Raw genomic sequence first — 26,558 nt, forward strand, 5'->3', positions numbered from 1 at the left:
GGAAAAGCATCAGAGTGGCACCTCGCACCATCACACAGGAGCTTTGCAGTCTGTGGAAGAAAAACACCGTCTCACTTCTCCATCGGGTGCTGTGTGAGTTTGTGACACACACGCGCACGCACACACACACACACACACACACACACACACCCCACCCCCGTGGTTGGAGAGAAGGGGCGGGGTCTACTTCCATCTAGATGGCGCCAAAGTCAGTGCAATGTGACAATAGTGATTGAAATCAAATCAGCTTGAAAAAATTTAAACAAAATAATGAGGGGGAGAGAGAGAGAGAGAGAGAGGGGGAGAGAGAATCACAGTTTCTGCCATTCATCATTCTGTGAGGTGACGTCCTGCTGGCCAACAGTTTGAAACCTGCGATGCAGCTTCAGAATGTGTGTGTGAACGTTTTGTTTGTGAAAGAAAGAGTGAAAGAAAGAAAGAAAGAAAGCGTTTTCTTTCCACTGCTTTTAAAAAAAGGCAGAGGGGAGGGGCAACCTTGGCTCCGCCTCCGACCACGGAAAAAGAAAAACTCAAAGGAGCCCCTCAAACGTATAGTGCACAAACTGCTTTCATCCTGGCCCAACAACAAAATCAAACAAAGAAAAAGACGGAGAGAGAGAGAGTGCGAGGGAAAGGGAGAGAGAGACAGAGAGAGAGAGAGAGAGAGCGGGAGAGAGAGACAGAGAGAGAGCGAGGGAGAGCGAGAGATGAGTGAAGAGTTGCCGCTGAGCCTCCAGTCACTGCTCACTCTCTCCTCCATCACCTCCACCTCCTCACTGTCTCATCTGCTCCTTCAATAGCAAGAGAACATTGACTTCTGCAGGCCAACAGGCTAACACATAGCAAATAAATTAGTATTATGCAGCCATTAGACCCCCCCCCTCCTCCCCCTCCTCCCCTCACACCCACCCTCTGCAAGCCCCCGCAGTTTCCTTTGTGTGTGTGTGTGTGTGTGTGTGTGTGTGTGTGTGTGTGTGTGTGTGTGTGTGTGTGTGCGTGTGTGTGTGTTTGCATGTGACGTTTCTTCCTTTCTTTTTGTTTCACAGATTGTGTCAGTCAGTGAGATGGAGGTCCTGGTGGAGGTCCTGGTTCAGGTGGAGGCGGGGGCCCTGTTGGTGGTCTTGGTGGGGGTGGAGGTCCCAGTGGCGGTGGTGCCTACACCAGGTTGTACTCCTTCAGGTTGAGCTGCAGGATGGTGTCCTTGACGGCGGCGAAGACGAAGCGGATGTTCTCCGTGTCGGTGGCGCAGGTGAAGTGGGAGTAGATGATCTTGTCGCTGTCGGGGTTGAGGTCCACAAACATCTTGAGGATGAACTCACGGCCCGCCTGGGCGTCCCGCTGGGGGCCTGTGGAAGAGGAGGAGCAGGAGGAGGAGGAGGAGGTGGGGCAAGAAGAGAAGGAGGGGAATCATTTGGTTTTTGAGACTCAATCCTCTTTCTTCCTGTTGAGAAGCTTCAGCAGCCACTTTGGACCTGCTGCCGTCATGACATCATGTGTCCCAACTGAGCAGCTGAACTGGATTCAAGCAGAACATCTGTTTGGCACCAAGAGTCTTGGTTTTCTTCCAACTTTACAGCTGACAGTGATTGTTTAAAGTCAAGCTTTTTGTTTTTTCGCTGGCACTAACTAGCGGGTACTTTTCCATCAAGTGGCGCTGCTGCTTATTTTAAGTCATAAACGAGGGATAAGAAAAATGTTTCTAACATGATGAATGACAGATGTTTTTTTTCCAGAGCTCCAGGAGGGGAAGTCTGTCTTCCGCCACTCACCGTCGTACTCTGGGAAGTAGTCGACCAGGTGCGAGTACATGATCTTCTCCTCCAGCAGGTCCTTCTTGTTGAGGAAGAGGATGACCGAGGAGTTCTGGAACCAGGGGTACGTGATGATGGTCCTGAACAGAGCTTTGCTCTCCTCCATCCGGTTCTACACAGAGAGAGAGAGAGAGAGAGAGAGAGAGAGAGGGAGAAAAAACACAATGAGTGACCGTGTGTGTATGTGTGTGTGTGTGTGTGTGTGTGTGTGTGTGTGAGAGAGATGAACGGCAAGAGGCCATGCAAAGCAGCTGTCGGATCATTTCCAAGTGCTTTTCATGGAGGAAAGGAGAAAAAGAAAAGGTGGAGCAGTGCAGCCAGACAGAGGGAGAATAATCTCATCTCCATGACTTTTATTTTCCATTTATTTTTAAAAGAGCGCTAGTTGTTTGTGAAGCTGCTGCTGGTGTCCCCTCACCTCGTTGTCCGACTCCACCAGCACCTGGTCGTACTCGCTCAGCGCCACCAGGAACATGATGGACGTGACGTTCTCGAAGCAGTGGATCCACTTCCTCCTCTCCGACCTCTGACCCCCGACGTCCACCATCCTGCCGGAACAGAGAGAGAGAGAAAAAAAAAACAAACTGTGAGTGCTGGCAGAGAAACACTTCTCCACTCGACCGACCGCTTTTATTTCATTCACTGACTTCAAACAGAACAATGAGACACAAACATTCCCCACATGCTGATTGAAAGAGAGAATTATGATTGGATGATTAGAATAATCATCTTACATCATCTGCCACCCTTTACCCAAAGAAATACATTTAAGAGAGCTTAAAAAAAAACATCCACAACAACACAATAGATGTCAAAATATTTACAATAATATCAAATAATGCTAGGGGTACTGCCATGATGCATAGTGACTGCTCAGGTCACATTCCAATACAACGACAACTGATGCATCTTCATGATGGACTGATGAGTCTTGAATTCTCAGCAGTGAGTCCGTGAGGACTTGAGCGATGGGATTTAGTTCAGTTTAAATTTTATCTGGGTGTGTTGGCCTCACCTGAAGATGACACTCTGCAGGTCAAAGGGGTATTCGATGATGCCCGTGGTGGGGACTCGAACCCTCAGCACGTCCTGCTGCGTGGGGAGGTAGGCTGGCTCGGCAATACGGTCCAACGCATTTAGGTAACTGCAAAAACGCAAACACGCCAATGTGACCGTCGAAGAAAACGTTGCCCATTTCAGCACTGAGGGACATTTCTCTTGCGAGCGCAGACTCCGTGAGTGGAATTCTCCGTGGTGCTCTTCAGCACTGTTGTGTGAAGGCCTTGACTCACTACTTGGTGGAGTCGGACAGCTGGTACTCCCTCCTCCGGTCGTAGCACTCCTGGATCCCCGGGTCGTTCCACAGGCTCTTGATGGCGTCCACAAAGGGGTTCTCGAACATGCAGATCTTCTCCACGTCCACGTCCTTCACAATGTTGCCGTTGGCCTGGAGGTAGAAGAAGAAGAAGAAGAAGAAGAAGAAGAAGAAGAGAACTCAGACGTCTTTGCTGAACGGCGCCCAGCGGGGGGCCATATGTGGACCATGAAACTTTTTAATCGGACCCTTCAGTCGAACTTATATTAGTAGTCAGTCAGTTATAAAATATCTGTGTTTCCTCCATGTTTCCAGTGTTTTCAGAGTCATGTCAATAAAGAGCTAAACACCATGGGGCTTCAAAGACACTGATTTGGTTGCAACTTTGCTTTGGTTCATTTTCAATTGACATTAAAGCAACATGTTTTCTCTGGGCTACCTCTGGCACATTTTAGAACCGTCCAGTCCAAAGTTTGTCCACCTCTGGTCTAAAAACAAGCAGAGCTCCCGAAGAAAAAGGCCAAATCACTCACGGGTTGTGCAGACCTAATTATCACTTGGATTATTCCCTCAGTCGTGGATTCTATATCAGGATATTTCCTGACACCCCGAGGCTCAGCATGGACCTAATAGCTGAAGACAGAAATCCCACTGGGCCTATTAAGGGGAAAGTTCTGACGTCCCACTTTCAAATTAAAAGTCGTTGGCGACCCAAGAGAGGAGATTAAATGCGCCACCTGTAATATTATCAGACACGGCGACAGTCGCAATTTATAATCGGTATCAGGACATCAAGCTTGAAATGAACCAAGGCCAGTGAGTCAGTGAAGGAACGAGTCTCTTCTACTAGAAAAGTCATTTCCATGTGGGCGGGATGAGCTAGAAGCTTATTGCCGCTCCTGAAAGTATGAGAGTTGCACTGTTTGTCCAACAAATGAAGGTCCTGCAGAGGAAGAAACTGCAGCAGATACTTGGTAGATACTCGTTGGTCCATCCACTGGCTCTGTATTTGCACCATTTACTAGAACAGCCCAGAATAGACGGCTGCTCGGGGCTCAGAAAGCAGCGGGCAGTTTCATTTTCACTTTCCGTCAGAGTGAAACGAGAAGGTAAAAAAAAAAGAAAAAAACACTTCCCATTTCAGCTGCAGCGTTTGGCTATAACTCGACTGCAGGGACTCTGGGACACTGGTTAAGACTTCAGTAATTCAGCAGTTTCACAGAATATTCATCCAATATTCAATTTTTATCATCTCCTCAAGGCTTCAGGCACATTTGATGTTACACAAATGAAGGATGGTAGAAAATGGCATTATTATCTCTCTCTCTCTCTCTCTCTCTCTTTCTCCCCCCCCCCCCCCTTCTCTAGTTTTTTTAGTTACAAAAAGATCATTCAGTTTCATTCTCAATAAGGGTTAAGGAAGCGAGAGTTGTGATGGTGTGGCGATGCGAGTTGGTTCAGTCCCCGCGCTGAATCCACTGAGCTCACCAGAAAGGGAATTCCAATTTTCGGTTTAAAATGAACAAAATTACAACAAACCAAAAAAAAAACCCTCATCCCTAATTATTCTAATGTAATTAGCAGACACGAGATCAATCCTGAGCGGTACGCTGTGCACACCTGAGGCTGTGAGATCAACACAATCACTAGGATTGGAAAACAGGTGTTTTGCGCGGAAACGATCCCGCGGATTCTACTGACAGATCATCACTCCAGCGAGCTCGCGACTCGTGTGACAGAAATGAAACTCGCCAGACAGCTGTTTTTCTTTGAAGTTCAGCGTTTTACCCGAATCGCGCTGAACGGCAAAAGTTTCACACCTAGATTGAGTAAAGCGAAAACCACACTTGTGTGTGTGTGTGTGTGCGTGTGTCTGTGTGTGTGTGCGCACGAAAACAACACTTGAGCAAACACAAGTAGATGTAGCGGATTGCTGGGGTGCATTAAGGGCACAGGAAGTGTCAAAAAGCGACAGGAAGCCATTATGGATGGCTGTTCCAAGAAAGATAGACAGAATTCTAAAAATATACAAGGTCACTACGGCTGCCACTCGCTGTCCTTTCTCCTCGCTTTCCCCCAAATATCAAACTCTAGAAAGGTTCTAGAAACATTTTTGGGACAAAGTGTCGAGTGAATCGACCGCTCAAGATTTTGGGATTCATTCCACGGTTTGACCTTTTTTCGTCAAATGAGACTCAGTGGTTGAGACTCAGTGGTTGAGACTCACTTACAGTTTTTCGCAAAATAAAAGCCATATTTCTAAAATTTCGACAAAGTGCAATTGTAATTTGCAGGTGTTTCTATTGAATGACGTGAAGCGCAAAAGCCGTAATTCTACTAAAATCTCGAGATTTGCGAGATTTACAAGAATTACGTGTGCTTTTGTTTGCTGTTAAGAATGGTTGCTATATTTTTCTCTTTCATTACTTGCAAAAAATATTCTGTCTCCTCCTCCGTCCAAACTTAACGCGCCATTTGTAATATTTAGGTTTTGCGCAATTCTAGGAGTCATAGGAACGCTGTTTTAGACTCAGTGGTTGAGAGAAACGTCATCCTGACTTTAGCAGCTCAACAGTCAAAGTTGTGCATCGCTGCACTTCACATTTTTTTTCGTCCTCTCCCCAAAATTTAGAAGCCAACGAGTTACAAAATTGAGATTTATTTCTTTCATATTCTCCCATTTGAAGTTTGTTTCATGTTTTTTTCTTGTTTGTTTTTTTTTATCTGCTTTGTGTGCGTGCAACACAACACGTGGGTGGTATTAAAGTAAATCCATTTGCAATGGACAAAAAGTGATGACATAAAAAACAAACCAAAAAAAGACTATAAAAGACGGGTGACTAAATGTCCCAGGTACCTTGTTGTGCTCATATTTGTAGGGGATCTTGAGCGTCTCCATGGCTCGGATCATGGACTGCACGGCTGTGAAGATGTTCTGGTAGACCAGTTTGGTGAAACTCCTCTTGTCCTCCTCTGAGTAGCCGGCGCCGTGGATGATCCTCATCTGCTTGATGAACGTGCTCTTCCCGCTCTCTCCCGTGCCTGGACAGGTGGAGAGATAAGCAAACTAATTATTAATCAATTATTTTGGGCTGAAAAAAAGACACCGCTGATCGCAGCAGTAGGACGGGCGTTTTACCCAGTGTGACTCAGCAAGGACCCTGATGAACTTTAATGGAAAAAATAGAACAACCACCACTAAAACAAAACTAAAAATCCAGTTTATAAATGTTGAATACTCTGTATATTAGGTGTTTTATGAGTTTTTTAAGCACCAGCGGTGGTTTCAGTCTAGAGATATTCACCATCGACTGAATGACCCAGATCCTTGAGGTGTGATCATTAACTGGCTACATATTGCGGCAATGCCAAACAATGCCATACACTTTGACATCAGACTCACGGCTTTGTAGTGCGACGTTGCAGGGCTTTCGCGCTAAAATACAGTCGCAATGCTATTGAGCGGCATCGACGATGACTTTGCAACTCTGTATCGTGAAGAAAAAAACAATTGTTGCAACAAAATCACAAGCCTTTGACAACTGACAACACTTGACACTTTTTTGTTTTTGTTTTTGTTTCTTGCTGTTTCAGTTTCCTCCACCTCAATCTTGTCTTTGACAATTTTTCCTTCGTGTTTTGACCAGAGACGAAAAAAACGGCATTCGATCCTCGACGTCTTCGCTCTTTAGCGTTTGGACGCAGGGCCTGTAAAGTGCTGCCAGTAAAATTGGCCCGCTGATAAAGCGAGGTCATAAAGTTCGACTGTGAGAAGCTGGAAACATAAAACTCCATTTCACTCTCTGGGACTCGTTTCCTCCCTCTAGCGTTGGTCAGGTGCCAGATGTCCTGCCGATGCATCGCCATCGCTTTGGACCAGGGAGTTTCAAACTTAAGACCAGCGGAGTCAAACCCAAGCACTCAGTGGGGCCAAAACGTCAAACTGGGAAAAGGTCTCGGTCCAACATTGATATTTATTGAACAAAATCATCTTCCAGATGATTGGCTGATAACACATTTAAAAATAAAATAACAACAGTAAACCAATTAAGTCATACTAATAATGTCCTTCAATGAATGTCCTGTGCTGATTGAGCCCAGCAATCTGTGATGTGTTGTGTCAGCATTACATGCGCTGTATAACACCGTCCAAATTTGGCCTGCGGGCCAGAGTTTGACCCCTATGCGTTCGAGATTGAGATGGTGACGCCAACGTTACTGACTCAAAGGGAGGACGGCTGCAGGAGCTAAACCTGAAGGTCCTGACTCCAACACCTCCCCTGGGGTTCCACTCTTCAAACAACCCTTTCCCACATCACAGCAACAGTCAGTTGTGTTACAAATATTGACTAGCACGGCTGCAAAGTCAAGAGCGAGAAAAAGCCCTTTGAAAGCGGGCTGTGGTTGTTATGGTTTGCAGAAATGCACAAGAAACACAGTGAGCGCACCGTGGTGTAAAGTGGAGGGGGAAAGGGCTGAATCATGACTCTGTAACACGCTTCCATGTAACACACACACACACACACACGCAGAGTCGGCAGCAGTGCGCACACCCACTGACCTATACCCTTAGTCACATGTATAACATTACGTCCTGGCTTCCCTCTCCGGTCTGGTGAGCGGCCAGGAGCAGCGTCCCGTCCTCACACTGGTAGCGGTGAACAGACGAGGACGGTCTGGGTGCGAGGGAGCGACGGCTGGAGTTGTCTCTGCTGCACTCCACTGGACCTCCAGCACAACCCGCTGTTTCATCCCAATTGCAATCAACAACCTGAACTCTGAACACTGAGGGGCGGGTTATGCATGGCCTTTGTGTTGCTCTGCATGTGTTTCTGTCTGCATGCATAAATACGATGTGTTTAACCTCCACCATCCTGGCTGTGTGCTCATTAAAAGAATCAGAATCAGAATCTTGGCCGAGCCACACAACACTCCGACACCACCTCACCTCCAACTCCTCAATAACTTTGGCAGGAGGCAGTGCGCGAGAGTGCAAGAGAGACGTGCGCGGAATTCCTGTCGGCCCTGCACAGGCTCTGTTTGAAGAGTCTGGATGTCTTGAAACCTCTTTGTTTTAGATAATATAAACTCTGTTTGGAGCTACACGAGCCACACGAGTGCTGAGAGTCCACAACACAGTCCATGAGGGTCAGACGCGGCTTGAAAAGAGACGTTGCAGTACTCGTAGCAAAGCTGAGTTGTATTTTTGCGCAAACTGTGTTTCCACGTATTATTTTAAATGTAGGAGTTTTACCCAGTATGACACAGCAGGGACCCTGATGGACTACTTAAAAAAAAAAAAAAAAAAAAGCAGTTCATAAATGTTGAATTCTGTTTTATGGTGTTTTTTTAAGCACCAGCGGTGGTTTCAGTCTGGAGATATTCACTGAGCGACCCAGATCCTTGAGGTGATTATTAACTGGCTACATATTGCGACAATGCCAAACACTTCACCATCAGACTCATGGCTTTACACCTCTTTGTTCTAGATAATATTCTAGGTAATATAAACTCTGCTAGGAGCGACACGAGCCACTGCGTTGAGAGTCCACAACACAGTCCGTGAGGGTCAGACCTGGCTTGAAAAGAGACGTTACGGTACCAGTAGCAAAGATCCGAGTTTTATTTTTGCGATTATTTTAAAGGTCCTTGACTTGCATCTCTGGTTTAGTCACGTTTCAAACAAAACAAAATCAAATAAAATGATTTTATTGCATTTTATTATGATGGTTTAAAGAAGGAAGGTGACTGAGTTAAATCAGTGTGCGTATTTTAACAGTGACTGAGTCACTTGTGTCGGCTGCTTGACTTTTGGTTGGCACTGTGTTGCGACATCCTTCAAAATAGGAAGGGTGGGACTCACACACACCTCCGTCTACTCAGGTGAACGACTGCGCTCACCTCAGTCGGGTAGCGCTGAGGCAGACCACAAGTGGTGTTGCACAGGAGTTAATGACTTACAGCCCCTAAAAATAGACATGGTCCATTTTTCACAAATGGCCAAAGTGGAGTGGTGAGTAATCTCATAAACTTAAAATTAACTGTGCCTTTAGGTTTGAGAGTTTTACAGGCGTGGGGAGGTCTGAGTGTGGCACAGTTTGGGCCACATACTTGTTTGTTTGAAGCCCCTCTGAATTCAGCTGGTGGAAGACTATAGATAGATCGATAGATGGATGGATAGATAGATAGCAACTAACACTTCTATATTTTTTATGCAAGGCATATCTCATAACATCAAAAAAGCCTGACTCAAGACAGTGTTGTGTGCAAAAAAAAAAAACATTTAGGACAGCAGGGCCAAAGTGTGGTCATAATGAATACTTTCAAATTTACTGAACAGCAAAACCGCAAGTATGAGTAGGCAGCCTGCACAGGCCATTAGAGCCGGCTGAGTCACCTCTCCAAACAGTGCAGTGACCCAGGATTAACCTGGTGTTTGGGGCTGGTGCGAGAGGATCAGCATTACATCCACGGAGAGAGAGTTGGATCCGACTCTGAGACCCAGAAGCCAACTGAGTCGGAGACGGTGGCTTCTGCTCCACTCAAGGAGGGAATTAAAACCTGGTGCAGGTGTCACTGCTGCACTAGAGCCAGACTTTGCTCAACTTCAGGACTCTCCATAACTACGCACCAAGACAGAAATTCAGGTCAAAAATTAAACAAACAAAAAACTTGACTTTGGCAACAAGAAAGCTTTGAATCTCAAAGATCGAGTGTGGATTCAATCAGGTGAAACCGTGGAGTCGTGTTTGCAGAACTGATCTGTGCAGTCACTTTTGTTTTTCTCTTTCAAAAGAAAAGTCACTCCTGCAAGTGTTGAATTGATTCAGTGTGTTCCCTTTTCCACCAGCCCACAGTATTAGTTCTGTGTAGGTAACTTAAGTGTAGAATAAAAAGAGGACAAGCATTATGAACTGGGTCCCATGTTCTCATGAGGATTCCAACAAGGCCGTGCCACTTTTGTAATTGTGTGATTTGGAATCATTTGTGCAGTCGACGATGAGCCTGACCTCAATGCTAAACAAATAGAGGTCAGACGGATACAATATGAGGATATGCAGCCTGAAAGTACAAGGCAGTAATCACACAAATACACAGAGCAAGATGCCATGAGCTAAAACTGGCTTCAAAGAGCATGGCCATGTACTAGCTGATGCATCTTAAAGAAGAAAATGATAATAATAATAATAATAATAATAATAATAATAATAATAATAATAATAATAATAATAATAATAATAATGATGATAATAGTAAAGAGATACTTTAGCACTCTGTTCCATATTCCAGCTGCTGCATTGCGTGCATGCGGTACACATGCTGGTCTGAGGTTCACCCTTTCTCCTGTTAACAGCTGTTGTATTCATGAGCCGCAAAAAACATGAAGCACGATCGCACAAGTTTCCGCCAGTTGTCGAGTGTCGTCGCAGCCTCACAACACAGTGCCGCGCCGCGTGCATACCTACAGCTCCCCTAAACACCACAACAAGTCGCCGTCTAAATCCAGCCATTCATCCTTTCTGCAATTATCGCTCATTTCATTTTCAGCAGACGAGGGGACGGATTGTTCTCGACCGCACCATGAAATGGCTGATGGCGTGTGTTTTCAATCAGAATTGTTTCACAATTTTCAAAGCGCGGTCACTGAAGTGGAAAGTCTTTCTTGCTGTCTGTCTGAACAACTGGTGAAGGGTCTGCTGAGCTGAGTCCACACTTCCTTCAGTGGAGCAGCGCTGTCAATGAGGTTCAAGTGGTGGGAGACAGAAGTTTACTTGTTTGCTTCAGAGTATCGCTGATGTAGAATGAGAAAGAGATAAATACTGATTTTGTGGGATTTCAATGAGAAGATTGTCTTCGAGTCTCTGGGATGGAAATGTTTCTTATTTGCAATAGGTATTATTATAGTGCAACACTTAATAATAATAAAGCTTTAATCTAATCAGTGTGGTCATCTGTACAGTACTTAAACAATTGTACAGTGACAAACTGCGGACTGGCTGTATCAGCATGTCAGTTTAATCAGCAGCCAAAAACCTTCATTAATAATGACAGTTCGAGCTCTTTTGTTTGCTTTTAAAATAATAAGACTTGAATAATAGACAAAGATAGATGCAGAATATATGAGGTAACCAAGGTTTTTCCCCCCATTCTGTTGGCACGTAATGCAACATTTTGTTTCACTGTTTGCATGTTGACAAGTCAAAATGTTAAAAAAAAAAATAATCCACTCATCTTTGTTTGGATTTACATTCCCTCTTATGTGAAAATTACAAACACATATACTTTGTGATGATCTTGGTGTTATGACAGTATAGATATTGGTGTCTCAGTCTCTAGTTGTAGATATTGGAACTGAAAACCCAGCAATGTTTTTGATGAGATGCTGTGAGCTGTTCTAATAAATTACAACAGCGATTTCATTTCAATTTCATCTGTTCATGCCTGCGCAATGCTGAAAGAGATCAGTTTCATCTTGCTTTTGCCGGAGGGCCCCACATCACTGCTCTTCTCCTTTGGCAAACATCAATTCCCACACCACATTTCCTGAGTCACCTGATTTAGTCAACGTATATAATGTGTGACTCATTAGCTGGCTTTACACTGTTTGCGTGCCAGACAGCTCTTAAAGCCCATCTCTGCCTCTTGCGTCAACTCCTCCATTCTGCTGCTTGATGTGGATATTCTTGGTAGTTTGGCCTGAATGAGAAGAGTTAATCACGGCGCTTAACAGTCTGCAACGTCTCTGAGGATATTATTATTATTATTATTATTATTATTATTATTATTATTATTATTATTATTATTGTTATTATTATTATTATTATTATTATCAGATGCATGATATAGGTAGGATAGCATCTTAATAACGGACATTTCTTGTATGCTGATATTTCAAATTGCATACAGTTCTAAGTGTCATTATATAATAATGACAAAACTTGAGTTGTTTACTTGATTGTCATACACGTGTGAACCTTAAACCTGGTTGTGAGTCGATTCACACTGATATGTGTGTCTGTGCGTAGATTTGTCGGATGAACTCCGTTCCTGATGATGGAAACGGTTTGAATGTCTGGGTTTCAACTTTAAAGAGAAGTGTTTTAGCTCGTATATGTCATAGGCCCTGGTCTAAAAATAGAAGGCAGATAATTCCAACATGAACTTTGACAGAATATCAATCACATGGCGCTCATGTTTCCTGTTCTTACTCCCATTAGCCTTGTAACGAGAGAAATTGTCCAGGCGTCTTCTAATCTACCACACAGCAGAGACAATCTACAGTGGCTCAAACATATATTGCTAACCGCCTGACTTGTTCGCAAGTCATAATGACAGTAGCAAGAAATCATAGGATTCTTTTAACCATTTTATCATAAATTCATGTATCACCTTTTGCATCCACTCAAACAGCCATAACAACCAGGTACACTTTCTTTGTATCTCCCACAGCTAAATACAGTAAACCCACATTACTTTCATGTCTTTTCTATCAGCCATCAAACGGACTCTTTGAACAGAAACTGAATAGCGTCTTGTGAGTCGTACGGTGAGTGTGAACTTCGTCCCTCCTTTGCTATTTGTGTGTTTGCATAACAGACGAACTGTTGGGTATTAATAGAGATTAGAGGGAAACAACAATACTATTAGTTGTCTATAGTTAACTGCTCGTTCTACAAAGTTTAGCATTCTGTACTAACAAGACGACGGGTGGGAAACTGTTGAACATCTTTTAAAAGCGGCAACCCAAAAGGCAAGCACAAGCGAGCCCTCCGCGTTGAAGTGTAGACCCTATGATTGGATTTCAATGCTCGGTTTGCTTTACCACAATCTTCTGTTGTGTGCATTCTCTCGGGGGAACAGGCGAAAGAAGGCTGGACCGGGAAGAAACGTCTCTGGCACCGCGGATATAGCAGCTAATGGGATTTTTCACTCACTTGCAAGACGACGTGAGTATTAGATTTGTTTTCCTCAAGTTTCTCCAACATGGCTGAGACTTTAAAACGGGGACTGCGACCCCAAACTTTCTGCTTTCCCCAAAACACACTGACCACAGTGTCAGCTGTCTAGCTTACATGCCTTCCAATGGGCTTCAAGACATCTAGGATACAATGATTGTCAGGGTTAGTCTGCGATAACCTGTATGACTGTCTTACTTCCGATAAAGAAAAGAAAAGAAAAAAAAAGCTTGACTTCGGCCCCGCTGGCATTTAACACAGCAGCGTGACGGGGCCCTGGGAGGCCTGGGAAGTGGCTGGTGGTGAGGTCGAAAGGTAAGTGCAAACCCACTTGTGCTGATTTGTTTCCTCGAGTGTGTCGCAGTTATTCAAATCAGCAGCAGAGTGTTTTTCTCTCTGTGGTTTTTACTACCCCAAGCCCTGAAAACAGCCCGGGCTGGGCAACATGTTCACCTCCCTCTGCTGCTGACCTGCCCAATCTGTGCACCCAACTCCAGCAAGCAGACCCCACCAACACCACCACCACCACCGACACCAACACCACAACCCCAACTTCTCTCAGGTGGAGGAATCCAATTAGCATGGTCACCCACCCACCCCCCGCCTACCAAACCCTCCCCTCGCTGTGTCGGTGGAGGCATTTCAACGCCTTCAGCACCTCCAGCGGTTGGTGGCCGTCGATCTTACCGAGAAGCAACAGTTTCAGCTCCCGCCGCGCGTCCCTCTTATCCCGGCGGAGCTGCCGCTCGATCTCGTCGTTGATCCGCCGAGCTTCTTTCGCCTCCTCGCTGAGGCAACACGCCATTATGGATTCCAGGGTCATTCTGTCTCCGTTATACCAAAATAAACCACACCTTTTTTCCCTTTTCTCTCCGTCTCTCTCTCTCTCTCTCTCTCTCGCCCCCCTTGTTGTTCGCTCCCTCCTTCACTGGTTCATTCAGATGTCGAAACGAGTCTCGCTGGGGAGGAAAAACCAAAACCAAACAAAAGAGAAGCGAGGCCTGTTGGAAGGCAGAAACCTCCTCACGCAGGCCTGCTGCGAGCGGAGAAACGGCGCGTGGTCGCCGTTGTTGTGGCGGCTCTGTGCGGCGCACAGATTGTGGCTGCGAAACGGAGCAAAACTGGATATTTGAGGAAATTATTGCTCCCCCGCCTCCTCCTCCTCCTCGTCGTCGTCTCCACGCTTTCCAATCGCTTCCCGGGGCCTCCAAAAATAAAATAAAAAATAAAATAAAATAAAAAAGCAGCTCGAGACGAATCTCAGTCCGATCTTAATTGGTGTAATCTGCTTTTCCTTCTCAATACGATCAACAGATCATTTTAAGACATCCGCCGCGCTGCTCCCTGTGATCTCGTTAAGCGTTGCCATCCGTGAGCGGCCAGCTCCGGTGTCTCTCCCTCTTGTCCTCCGAGTCTACGACGCTGTTATTCTCCCTCCGAATGGCCGAGAAATCCCCCTATGCTCGACCTATGCTCCGTGGGTGTGGGCGCCACATGAGTGGAGGCTGTCGGCTTGATTTCCCAATGGCTCCACTGCCGGGCGTGGTAAAGCAGAATATGGCGGACTTTCACTCCAATCCGCTAGACTGGGATACAGTACAGTTATCTCTCTCCGTCTGCTCAAAAAAAGCCCCACATTACAGCGCATTTCAGTCCCGAAGGAAGCTGCCGCTGCCGCCGCCGCCGAGCACAAATCTCCCCGGGTTCAGCTGCTCACGGGGCGGGTCGCTGATTCCACGATCGCCGAGCGGCGAGAAGGAGGGGGAGAATGAAGAAGGGATCGGGGCGCCGCCGTGTTCTCCTCGGCCAGTCTTCTAGCCCCCAATTCCTCATGTATTTTTATGACACACAAGGCCGTCCAATCCTCCGCCGAGCGGGCTGACGTCGGCCTCTGGGTGGGAGTGTCACGTCAAACAAACGCCACACAAGTATTTATACCCGCAACCTGTGGAATAAATGTTTATGAATGGAGGGAGCCGTGGGCTCTGATTTCTGCGGGCATGCGTGGGTAAAAAAAAAAAAAAAGAGAGAGATGAATTCCACTTCATTTCGCCTTTTGTGAAGCTAAGGGAGTCAACCCGGCCTCCTCATCTGCAGTATTTGCCAATATGTAAGACAAAATTCTGAATTTATTTCTTATAAACGTCTTATTTATTTGAGAAAATACGTGTTCTGATTTCACATTGTCTTTCACACTCACCAACTATTTTTTTTTTTTTTTTATCAACATGCACATGTATTAGAATTGAACCAATCTTTCAGCAAACTGCTTGCATACCTAAACACATTTCTTTAATTACTCAAACCCACTTGTAAAACTGACCCTAATTTCCTTTTCCTTCATAAGATCGCCAAACTCCAGATGCTACACATGCCTAAATTGAAAGTAGTAATTTATTGCATAACAAAATAGCTTCTGGTCATTTACAGTGTTTCGGATGGCACCATGAAACTAAGAGAGAAAGCAAATGAGTAAAACGGCACAGTTATGCTTGAGCGGGTGATGCGAAATGAATTGGCATCATAAAGCCTAAATCAGAGTGGACTACTTTTATTTGCCCAGTATTAAAGGGATACAATGCATTAAACATCTAAAAAAAAAACGATGTAGATGCTCGTAAATGCTTTTAAATTTATACTGTTCCAAATCCTTACAATGACAATGGTACAAACTGAAGCTCACTGTTTTTACTCAGGCATATGTGAGACAAAGCTTTTGTGTTGATATCCAGACTTTTTGTGTTTAACTGCACTCATTATCTCTTCCATCAATTAGCTACAAACAAAGTTAGAATTAGGGTCATCTCACATAGGTATTGAGTAGTGTGGATTGTAACCCAACTAAGTGGCCTATTTAGACCATTTTAAATTGGAGCATCCCAGTGATTGCCTAAATCCATGAAGTGCCTTCACTTAAAATGGGGACATGCAAACAAAATCACTCTAATGTTGACAAAGAAATATTCACCCAGCACACAAAAAACATTCATTCATTCGTTCGTCTTCCATACCGACTTATTCCCGAGCTCAGGGTCACGGGGGTCTGCTGGAGCCTATCCCAGCTGTCATAGGGCGAAGGCAGGGTACACCCTGGACAAGTCACCAGTTCATCGCAGGGCCACATAGAGACAAACAACCATTCACACTCACATGCACACCTACAGACAATTTAGAGTATTCAATTGACGCAGACACAGGGAGAACATGCAAACTCCACACAGAAAGGTCCCAGGCCCGGAATTGTACCCACAACCTTCTTGCTGCGAGGCGGCAGCGCTAACCACTGCGCCACCGTGTCGCCCCACACAAAAACCATACAGCAAAAATAAAAGAGAAAAACTCTAATGTGGTAGTGGTTAGATTAATGATGACTGTCTTGGGATCTGTCGGAATCTGTCCCAGATTTCCAGCTTGGGGAGCTGATCTGTGGTTAAAATGAAGGTCTAACACGCAGGCTCTCTAGAGGGCCGTCCAGCCACAGGTTTTAACCTGCCCTGAATTCTGTAGTATATTCAAAATTCACTGTAAATAATCCACAAATAAATCCATATATTTTCGGTAAAACTAATAATATAACACATTTACTCTCTTCTTACTAATACGTGAAATCAAGCACATAGAGTGCAACATAATATAGGATCAAATGATCAAATCAAATAATAAAGATAAGAACATTTAATAAAAACAAAAGGAACAATTTGTTTAAGTATCTGTTTTAACAGAATGAAACCAGCATCACATTCTCATTGAGGATGTTGAGAATGTTGTGAAACCCTGGATGACTGTGTTCCTTTGCTCTCCAGACACCCTGCCCCCAACTAGACTCCGCTAATTAGTGCCAGCTGTTTCGTGGTACTTTAATTAGCCTATTTGTGTGTTTTGTGAAGGAAAGCATTATGAATGCGTAGTTACAGCACCCATCAACTGATACTGCGTCGGGTCTTTTACACAGGAGGTCCTTCTAACGGGAATCGTTTTCTTTCATATACTGGTATGTCAACATACTGTCTTTAATACATATAGAATATGTAAAAATGTAAACCTATGAATCGATGGACACCACCGCGGCTTGAAACTGGAGAACAAGACACACGACTTTTATTTTGTCGAGAGGCGGAAAGACTTTCGTGCATTTCCGGTTCCTCGTCACATGACCTCTTCTTCGCCTAGAAACGAGAAAGCGTCGCTACCTCCGCGGTGGGTCGCTACGGCGAGCGGGATGGGCCCACGCCCACGGAAGACACTCTGGTGCATACTCCGCTGCTGAAGGGACAACTTTCTTGTCATGGAGAAACGCAGGAGAGTCGCCTTGGCCGCCACAACGACCACTTTGCCATGTTGTTGTTCACCTTTTGGCGCTGTTAACAGCTCGGTCCAGCTTCGGCATGGCAAATACAGCTAGCAGGCTAAGGCGATAGCCGCACTTGCCTCAGCAGCAGAACGCCAGCGTCAAAGTGGTAAGGAAAAAAAAAACAACTTATATTTCTCGGTTCATTAGCAACGCACTAATTTTCATCATTAGTGAGTTGGGTTAACGGACTTTTGTGACCCGGTGTCATTGCGTAAGGATGGGCAGCGCAGTTCATAGGTGTTTTCCACTCACTACGTTAATTCCTTGTGACAGTAATGATGCGGCGGTAATAGGATTTCAGTCGCTCTCCTTCCTGCCTATTGTACGCCAGGATAACGAGGGGTGGAGCTTAGTCAAATCGTGTATGTGTGTGTGAGAGAGAGAGAGGGAGAGAGAGAGGGAGAGAGAGAGAGAGAGAGAGAGAGAGAGAGAGAGAGAGAGAGAGAGAGAGAGAGAGAGAGAGAGATCGATCTCTCACTTGGACTCATCCATGTCTTCCTTCTGCAAGATATTATACTGTAAGATACTGTATTTTTATACTTTATAGCCTAGATGCATAAAGTTCACATACATTTAGAATATTTTGAACAGCAATTGGTAGTGTGAGTGTATCTCCAACTGTTTGAACGATTAGTGTGAGTGAGTGACGGTTTCAGTGTGAGTGCAGAGGATCTGGCGTGCGTGCGGCCACAGTATTGACAGAGCGTTTATATGTGTGTCAGTGTGGATGCAGGTTTGCAGCAGACATGGGGAAGCTACAGAGCAAGTTTCGCAAGAGGTCTGACCTGTACAGGTGAGATGGCACAGACACTTTATGTGTCCATGTACATTTTCTGTCATGTCCAAGTTCCAAAAATTATCAAAGTTTTATCAGGGGGGGAATAGCGTGGAATACATGCATTACCTGGACACTTTTAGGGCATTGATTTTATATATTTGCTACAGTCCGTTACCTACATCGGTATTGACTCTGCTTTATTTAAAAGTTGCACTGTATATTTGTCTGCGTTCAGGGAGTCTCAGGGGGAGAAGGCAGACGGCACCTTCGACAGTCAGGTGGTGCAATATGAACCTGCCCATCAAGGGTCCGTAAACACCGTGACCAACCTCAGCCCAGACCTGTGTGTTTCTGGTGGGAGCGACCAGGTACATCACTCGGACATATCACAACCAAACGAGGAAGATTATGGAGCAAGTTTATTTATGCGGTTGCTGGAGAAATTTGGAGTGTGTAGTAAACACCGTGTGTGTTCGTCTGTGTGTGTAGGCCGTGGTGGTGTATGACTGGAAACAAGGGCGGATGTGTCAGTCCTTCCAGGGTCACAGCCGAGAGGTCACCAAGGTAAAGTCAATACTGCGTGTGCAGCTACTGATAAAGATGTGACGCCTTGTGAAGCTGTCACACATTTCTCACACACACACACACACACACACACACACACACACACACACACACACACACACACACGCACACTCGCACACTCGCCAACACGCACACACAGCATGTATCTGTTCATAACTCCCCCCCCCTGTTTGGTTTCTCCCTGCGCCTGGCTGCCAGGTGGTGTGTTATCCCGGCAGCACATGGATCTTTAGCGCCTCGCGGGACAAGACTGTTCTCATGTGGGACCTGAACCAGGGCGATGAACCCATTCAGGAATTCTGTGGCCACGAGTTAGTTGTCAATGGACTGGCTGTCAGCCCTGGTACGCTCCAAAATCTGTCATGATGTTTCAATATGGTTAAAAAAAATCCACTTTTCAATCCACATTTATTATTTTACCACCACAGTAAATATGTATGTGTTTAATGGTATTTATTTTGAAGTGGTGGAAGTGCACTGAGCATGCAGACGTGTTGTTGTGCCTTGCAGAAGGCAGAAAGCTGTGCACCGGTTCGCGAGACAACTGGATGTGCTTGTGGGATATTGAGTCTGCAAAATGTGAACAGAGACACAATATCTCCAGAAACTTGGTGAGAACAACCACACACAGCCTTGTGGTGCCCAGCGTGCCACCGCCTCACCTGACTGTGCTTCAATGCCTTATTTCTTTTTTCATTTACATAATTTTCTATCTTTTTTTGCTCTATACCTTTGCTGTAATTATGCAAATTTCCCTACTGTGGGATTAATAAAGGCGTTCTATTCTATTCATTTTCAGGTGACCCATGTGTGTTGGGTGCCGAGCAGCTCCTCTGTGGTCCAGACCTCTGAGGATAAGACCATACGGTAGACACAGATTTATCTCACGCAGCTGTATTGACACGTCACAGTAAACTATTTGCACAATAATAGTGTGAGGCTGCTTCACCAAAGTCACACATGAAAAACAATTGGTTCAAGTCACATTGATGTGGTGGTTTCAGGGTGTGGGACAGCCGGGCTTGGCAGGTGACCAACACTTTCCCAGCCAAGCAGTACATCCAGACCCACTGCCACGTTTCTCCAAACGGCAACTACTTGGTGTCCAGCAGCAACGGCTTCGGGGGGCAGGGCTGCGAGGCCACGGTGAGATCATGCTGGGGTTCAGGCTACTGGGGCAACACCTGGATCAATGGTGTGGTGTGTTCATGTTGTCCTCCTGAGAACTAGAAGGCCACTCATTAATTATCTTTCCGGTCAAACAAACAAAAGGACAAGACGTCATATTTACCAGTTAAAAAAAACCCCAACCTTGTTGGCCCAACAGCTGGTAAATGACAGTCCCCTCCCCCAGTTTGTCATTTCTGTTCTTTTTTAGGAGTAACAGGAACCAAATACAATACGTACACTGCAAATCATAGAAAAGTTTATTTTTTTAAATTGTATTTTATTTTGTAAATCCCTTCAAAAAAAAATATAAATCTACATTTAATTGCATTTTTAGCTGTTCCTTTCAGTATTGAGTGTCGACATTAACTATCTTAAACAGGAGATCTTTTCCCTCGGTGTCTGACATTCATTTCCTTCAAGTTCTTGGACCCTTTGGGTTCTGTAGAACTCTCTAACGAGCTCCGCAGTACATGCGTGTTCCTCCGACATGCACGGCTCCTGACTCTTGAGTGTGCTTGTGTCTGTCCGTCTGTTTTCGGTCAGCTCTGGGATCTGCGTCAGCCTGGCTGCAAAGTGGTGGAGTACAGGGGCCACATTCAGACCACGGCATCCTGCGTGTTCCTCCCGGCGCCTCCTGGTGGCGCCGCTCAGGTGGCGACGTCCTCCCACGACAGCACCATCAAAATTTGGGATCAAAACACAGCAGGTATTAAAATAGAACCATAATTCACCCCCGATTGGGATCATATGATCATGCTGCTGATCCACCTGTGACTCTCTGGTCTGCAGCGTGTTTAGCCACGCTGTCTGTAGATGGCGCCGGCCCGCTGGTCTCTCTGTCTCCCTGCGACTCCGCGAATCTGCTGTGCGCCAGCTTCAACTCCGGACTTCACCACATTGAAGTGGGCCAAGCGTCAAACCAAGCTCAGGGTTCTGGGGCCGCTTCGGGCCTGGAGATGAACGTTGTGGCACACTTCTGAAGGAGGAAGAGAAGAAGAAGAGGAAGATTCCCTCGACCTTTGACCTGTGAACATGTGAGTCAGACAGCAACTTCACTGGATGTAGACACTGCATGTGTTAAACAGACTGGTATCCAGTGGCCAATTCTTCTGGTGGTTGTGAGGCGGGGGGACGAGAGCGCACTTTCCATCCAGCAGGAGGCGCCCTTCTCTCAGACTGGTCTGCGAACCACATTGCTGATGAGCTTTTGTTTTGTTTCCGAGGCAAAAAACAGAAAAGAAAAAAAACAAAGACTGGATTTACAGGCTGCTGATTGAAGTGGAGAAAATGAAGAGAGAGATACATGCACACTTTAGGTTGTGTTTATTTTCTTCTGCACGTGTTTGGAAGATAATACATCCCACACAGTCTGCACAGCCTACAGGAGAGATTTAGAGTTTTTTTTTTAGATAGCAGTGGAAGTGGAAGCCAAGTAGATTTCCAGAAGAGATGGCACTCGTTTTAGTTTAGAGGTTGAGCACCTTGTCAATATGGTTTTGAAAGTTATTTTCTTCACAACCAGCGCCGACCTGCCACTGCACACAACCCAGCAAGAATCACAGCAGTAATAACTTGCACAGAATTAAATCCTCTAGAGCTTCACAAATTTCTTTCGAGCATATTGGTTTTCTTTCTTAAAGGAAAAATGAGTGATGAACCCAATGTCAGTTTTGCAGGGAACCAGGTAGAAATCCTGCACTGTTTAAAAAAGAAACACACCTTTCAAAACCATACTGGAAATCAGTTAAATTTAGATGTTTCATTGTACATTTGTGACTTGCAGATAAATATCTTTATGAATGGAAACTCAACACAATGGAAACCTGCAGTTTTGAATGTATTGTAAAGTCAAGTGTTTTACCGCAAGAATCCATACTGTGGCTGGTAAGAAGTATTTCATTGCAAAGAGGCTTTTCGTCATGGTGTCAGATTTTCCTTTTTGCTCTGAATTACTTTTTGGTGCTGATTTCAATATGTGAAAAATTTGGAAATGACTGTAAAATATTGTTTTTTTTCTATATATATATATTTTTGGTAGAATGATCTTGTATTGCAAATGCACAACAAAATATAACAGAAATATCTACTATGACTCGAGCACATATTTAATTCATTGTTGTTTCTGTATGGTGGAGACTCCAAACAGAAATGTATGCTTAGTGAGCCTTATTAGACATGAACATTCATAGCTGCGTAACATCAACTTTAGACTCAGTTTCATTTCATCATACTGTAAAGAGCTGTCTTACCCTTTTTTTTTTTAATGAATAATGGTAATGTGGTGAATCACATACATGTTTTAGTTTGTGTCAGTATGGGTGGAAGACCTCTTCTTGAATAAGGGTTAGGACTACAATACACTGTGATCTTAACATGAAGTTGGCAGTATACTCTGACAATTAGATGCCACTAAATCTGGCACACTTGGCCAGTTCAAACAATTTTCATCTTTGATGGAGAATAAAAGCCTTTTAGTCGTGAGCAGATTCAAATGGCAACATTTTAATAATGAAAAAAACAAAATCAACTTCTACTCTTTGTTCAACGGAATCAAATAATTGCCTTAAATTAAAAAAACAAACAAAAATTGGCACAACTTGTACAAAGCAGGCTACAAACACATTATGGGAATAATTACAGTGAATGAATGGAATGAAGAGTCGTTTAAGAGTTGAGAGAATAAAATAAAAACGAAGAAAAAGCAGCATTGAAGTGTGAAAGGCTTCGCTGTGGAACAACGTGATGCCGGAGCAGGCGAGAAGCTTTCAAGATTCAATCACTCTAAAAGACACTCAATAAATTCAACACAATAAGAAATGACAATCTGATCATTATACAACAACTTGAGCATTTCTTCCATGACACACACAATGTACCCCCCCAATAATCAGACACCTTCATATATACGTTTCACTGGCTACACACTGCCACCACAGACAACAAGACACCAGCACACAAAACCCTTCAAGTCTGTGTCAAGTCGCAGTCTTGGAGCTTCCAACTAAGAATGGCATTAGAATGTATAAAACAACACAAAACTTAGCAGGACCTTCAGTGATAATTTAGTCTATGCAGATGAGTTCTCAGTGCAAACATAGGCTGTAAAAAATGATGCAGTGACGTATGAGTCAATATCATAAAAACCCCTAAAACACCACATGGCACCTTGATGAGAGGGAACTCTGCTGCGGTCAGGCAACAACATGTACACAGAATAACACACATCATTTATAGGCATTAAAAATATGGCATGCAATAAAGGTTCTTCTATGGGCTAATTAGGCTGGAAAAGAGCAATCAGACGTGTTTTTGAGCAGAGAGATTATACATTTCCAGGGAACTAACTTGAGTACCGAGAATCCATGTGTGTTTATCTGCACTTTATGTTTCTATGCATAGTGTTGGATCAGATGAGGTGGCCAAACACTAACTGATGCAGAGGAGCAGGAGAAGTTCAACTAGTTTCTTTGGCTTCAGTAGTATTAGTGTCCATTATTCTGACTTATGCACCTTTGGGTTTTTCTTTTAAATCCTTTCCATGCCACTGAGAGTGAACGTGACAATAGCTTGAGATTCTGCACCGTGGTGCTGAACACTGGGGAGCCTGATGGGAAGCCCCGCTGTCATCAAATAGGACAAATGGGTCATCAAAGAATTCTAGTTACAACAAGACTTAAACATGATCTTCAGCTGCAGTGATGCACTCGTAAGCCTGTCCACATCGACTGTTATCAAACTATTGCATTAATCAGGCTGGTCGACGATGCACATCACTCCTTTTTTTTTTTTGTTTTAATGTAGGTGGGCCATACAGGACCATAGTTACAGTGTAATCACAATTAGAAATTGATCCTAATGAACTACTTAGAAAAGACACACAAAAAGAAACTGATATACAGGTATCTATATTTGCGCTAAGCTAATGTTGTCTGGGTTTGTCTATTCAAATTCCGCCATGAAACGTGACCATTATTGAGAGATTTAAAACGACCTATCAGACAGTTGAAGGACTTAAAGTGATGCGATTTGAATCCCCTAGAAATCTCATCCAGCTCTGTGGACGTTAGTTGTTTCCTGAGATATCGCTGCCAGCCTCATGTTCCTCCTCACTGGATGCTGGCTTCAGTACAATACTGTTCCACTTCGCATCCGTTGAACACGCATAAACTGATGCATTTACAAACACATTCATATTTTCACCCTCCGCGACGCAAACGCAAAAGAAAGTACCACAATCGCAACACATAGACTTTTTGAAAACACAAAGCATATCTACACGATTGGAACAGTTTGGATGGAATATTGAATAAATAAAAATTATTATTAGCTATCTAACTTTTATAGAATTAAAATATAGTATGTTGGTCCCGTGCAGACGAGCTTAGGACAAACTCACTGTGGACAAGGATTAGCATTTGATTTTTAACCCACCCACCCAGAAAGTCAAGCCCACAGCTCAAGATGTAGACCTGGGGAAGTGTTTGAAAAGCAGACACCTCCCGAACGTCCACAAAGCAGAAAGAAAAACTTGTGTAGGTACAAAAGAAAAAGACAAATGCTGTTTGGTTGATGTGCAGCAGCTCCAGGTGAAGTGTCCACACCAGTGAGGAGGTTTGGGGTATTCTAGAACTAAAAGTCACTGAGCTCTTAAAATGCTGCCTTCAAGATCTAGTGTTTTTTTTCCCAATCTGACAAAAGTTGTAAATATCAGTAATAAAGCTGCAGTTCTGAAGAGGAAACTGTATTCTGACATCAGCTGCAGCTGCCCCCCCCCCCTCTCTCTTGCAGCCACCTACTGATCACATGGGCGCTCCAGGCCGTCAATGACGCGGCTCAGCCTGATATTGAGTAGCCTGACCTGGGTGTCCAGGTGGTCAATCTTCTCCTCCAGGGACCCCGCCCCACCACCACGGCGCCAGTACGCCCCCACAGGTCCAGTCATGAAATACACGGCCATGATGAAGCACAGCGGCAGCACGGCGCGTTCAGGGTCTCCCTCAAACTTCTGCAGGATGTAAAGGCAGGACAGGGCGAAGAGCGTGACCCGCGCCAGCCAGAAGAAGCGGCCAAAGACGGCGTGCAGCAGGTAAAAGAAGCCGCCCAGGAACATGGAGAGGAACCAATAGGCCACCAGCACCGCGGCGACCAGGAGCAGCGCTCGGGCTGGAGAGTTGGTGAGTGATGTGGGGCTGAAGTAGTGGCTCAGGTTGGACGCTATGGAAAGAAAGAACAACAACAATAAAGTATTCAAGTGAATGAAAGAACATTCTATTTCAAAAATCGTGCTTTGATCAGAGAATGTGTTCAATTCTTTTTAAAAGCACAATGTAATGTGAACTTACAGTCAATGCCCATCACATCCAGCAGGTCAGTCCAGATCTTCCACAGAGTGTCGATAAAAGAGTCCACTCCATGGACAAAGCGCTCTGTTGTTTTGGAGAAAAACTGGAGAGGCAAAACACTTTGATCGTCATTGTAGTGCATTAAAAAGAATTCGGAATTAACAAGCAGTACAAACTAAATGAGGAAGTCCCAATTCACTGTTGTAATATTTATTGAATGGTTTTATAAATTCTGCCCGCTTTAACCACCTACAGGCGGCGTTTAAATGACTTTCAATGACTTGAAAATAACGGTCACGATCAACGACCTAAATAGTGCACTTCCGCTGATGGCGAGCAACGGAAACGCATTTTCTCAGCTCTGTCGTAACCGGAAGTGGACGTTTGAGCGGCGGACCGCTGCGGCTCACTGGCGTTATTCAATCATGCTCCGTTGAATGACAGGGCGATAAATTGATCTATTTAATCCCAAACGCACGCACACACGTCATCAAATTATTTTAGGGTGCTGCGGTGACAGAAAACACGACCTAGTGTGAAATAAAGCAGAGCACACAGCTAGGCTAACGCTCCAAAATGGCATCCGTGTATGCGCTAAACAGGCCCAGCATTGCTGCTGCTGCTGCTGCTCCACCACCACCACCACTCGGCCTGGTGGTGGAGGTTCAAACACTCGACTAATCAACATAAAAACCCGCCAACCTTGTACGTCCCCCTCATGTTGTCCTCTCCGAAGACGCTGCTCAGGGTCTGGTAGACGCCGTTGGCCGCTCGCCGGAAGCTGTTCTGGTTGCTGCTTCTGCTTCGCGCCGCCTCGCCACTGCACATCAAAGATGCGGAGAGCGCCAAGAAGAGCAGCAACACCTGGAATCCTCGCATGGTGGAGAAGGTTCAAAGACGGAGGAATAAGGGACGTGGTCCGGTCCAAGGGATGGCTGAGTGCTGTGCTGTGGAGCGGCACCTTGCTGCTGCTGCTGCTGCTGGATGACAGGCGGCTGCTGCTGTTGGCGATAACTGTGTGTTGCCTTCATTGCGGTCCGATTTTCATTTTCCACATTTGACCGAGGCCACTTAACAGTTTTACCTTTTAAGAATTGAATCCCTTTAATTGAAATGACACAGATGAATTATTGGGACGTCGTGGTGTTGACTAAATCAAATCAATGTCTTAATTTAAATGAATATTTATTAATAGTGTTCTTGTAAATGTTCTCAGTTAACGCGATTTGGTTTGTCTTTACAATTTACGG

General features: G+C 44.8%; 3 protein-coding genes across 4 annotated transcripts in view; 1 reads left to right on the forward strand and 2 right to left on the reverse strand.

Moving 5' to 3' along the window:
* LOC142902215 (guanine nucleotide-binding protein G(q) subunit alpha) overlaps positions 1–14,958 on the reverse strand; it is a 64,225-nt gene extending 49,267 nt beyond the window's left edge. The window contains exons 1-7 of one of the 2 annotated variants that reach the window (XR_012929063.1): positions 13,770–14,958; positions 5,984–6,168; positions 3,104–3,258; positions 2,827–2,955; positions 2,230–2,359; positions 1,770–1,923; positions 997–1,346 (exon numbers count right to left, since the gene is read on the reverse strand). Coding sequence is in view for 1 of the 2 variants with exons in the window: in XM_076047094.1 (XP_075903209.1) it covers positions 1,156–1,346; positions 1,770–1,923; positions 2,230–2,359; positions 2,827–2,955; positions 3,104–3,258; positions 5,984–6,168; positions 13,770–13,905 (1,080 nt within the window). In the remaining variant the exon portion in view is untranslated. Of the gene's footprint in view, positions 1–946; positions 1,347–1,769; positions 1,924–2,229; positions 2,360–2,826; positions 2,956–3,103; positions 3,259–5,983; positions 6,169–13,769 lie in introns of those variants that run through there. The other variant, XM_076047094.1, reaches the window with a different exon arrangement.
* Positions 14,959–17,223: 2,265 nt separating this feature from the next.
* On the forward strand, positions 17,224–22,667 carry wdr31 (WD repeat domain 31). The gene is made up of 10 exons (XM_076046957.1): positions 17,224–17,539; positions 18,156–18,226; positions 18,447–18,579; positions 18,701–18,775; positions 18,995–19,139; positions 19,307–19,407; positions 19,596–19,663; positions 19,801–19,942; positions 20,510–20,672; positions 20,756–22,667. Exons 2-10 carry the CDS (start codon positions 18,180–18,182, stop codon positions 20,944–20,946), a joined length of 1,065 nt encoding a protein of 354 aa, XP_075903072.1. The 5' UTR covers positions 17,224–17,539; positions 18,156–18,179; the 3' UTR covers positions 20,947–22,667.
* Positions 22,449–26,327, reverse strand: bri3bp (bri3 binding protein). Its single transcript, XM_076046958.1, has 3 exons — positions 26,011–26,327; positions 25,309–25,411; positions 22,449–25,180 (listed from the first exon to the last, which is right to left on the reverse strand). The coding sequence occupies exons 1-3, from the start codon at positions 26,185–26,187 to the stop codon at positions 24,759–24,761; spliced, it is 702 nt and encodes a 233-aa protein (XP_075903073.1). The 5' UTR covers positions 26,188–26,327; the 3' UTR covers positions 22,449–24,758.
* Between the last annotated feature and the right edge of the window lie 231 nt (positions 26,328–26,558).

The sequence above is a fragment of the Nelusetta ayraudi genome, unplaced genomic scaffold, assembly GCF_046127955.1.
Source record: "Nelusetta ayraudi isolate G7.1 ecotype Tasmania unplaced genomic scaffold, CSIRO-AGI_Nayr_v1 ptg000092l, whole genome shotgun sequence".
In the NCBI taxonomy this organism is placed as follows: Eukaryota; Metazoa; Chordata; class Actinopteri; order Tetraodontiformes; family Monacanthidae; genus Nelusetta; species Nelusetta ayraudi.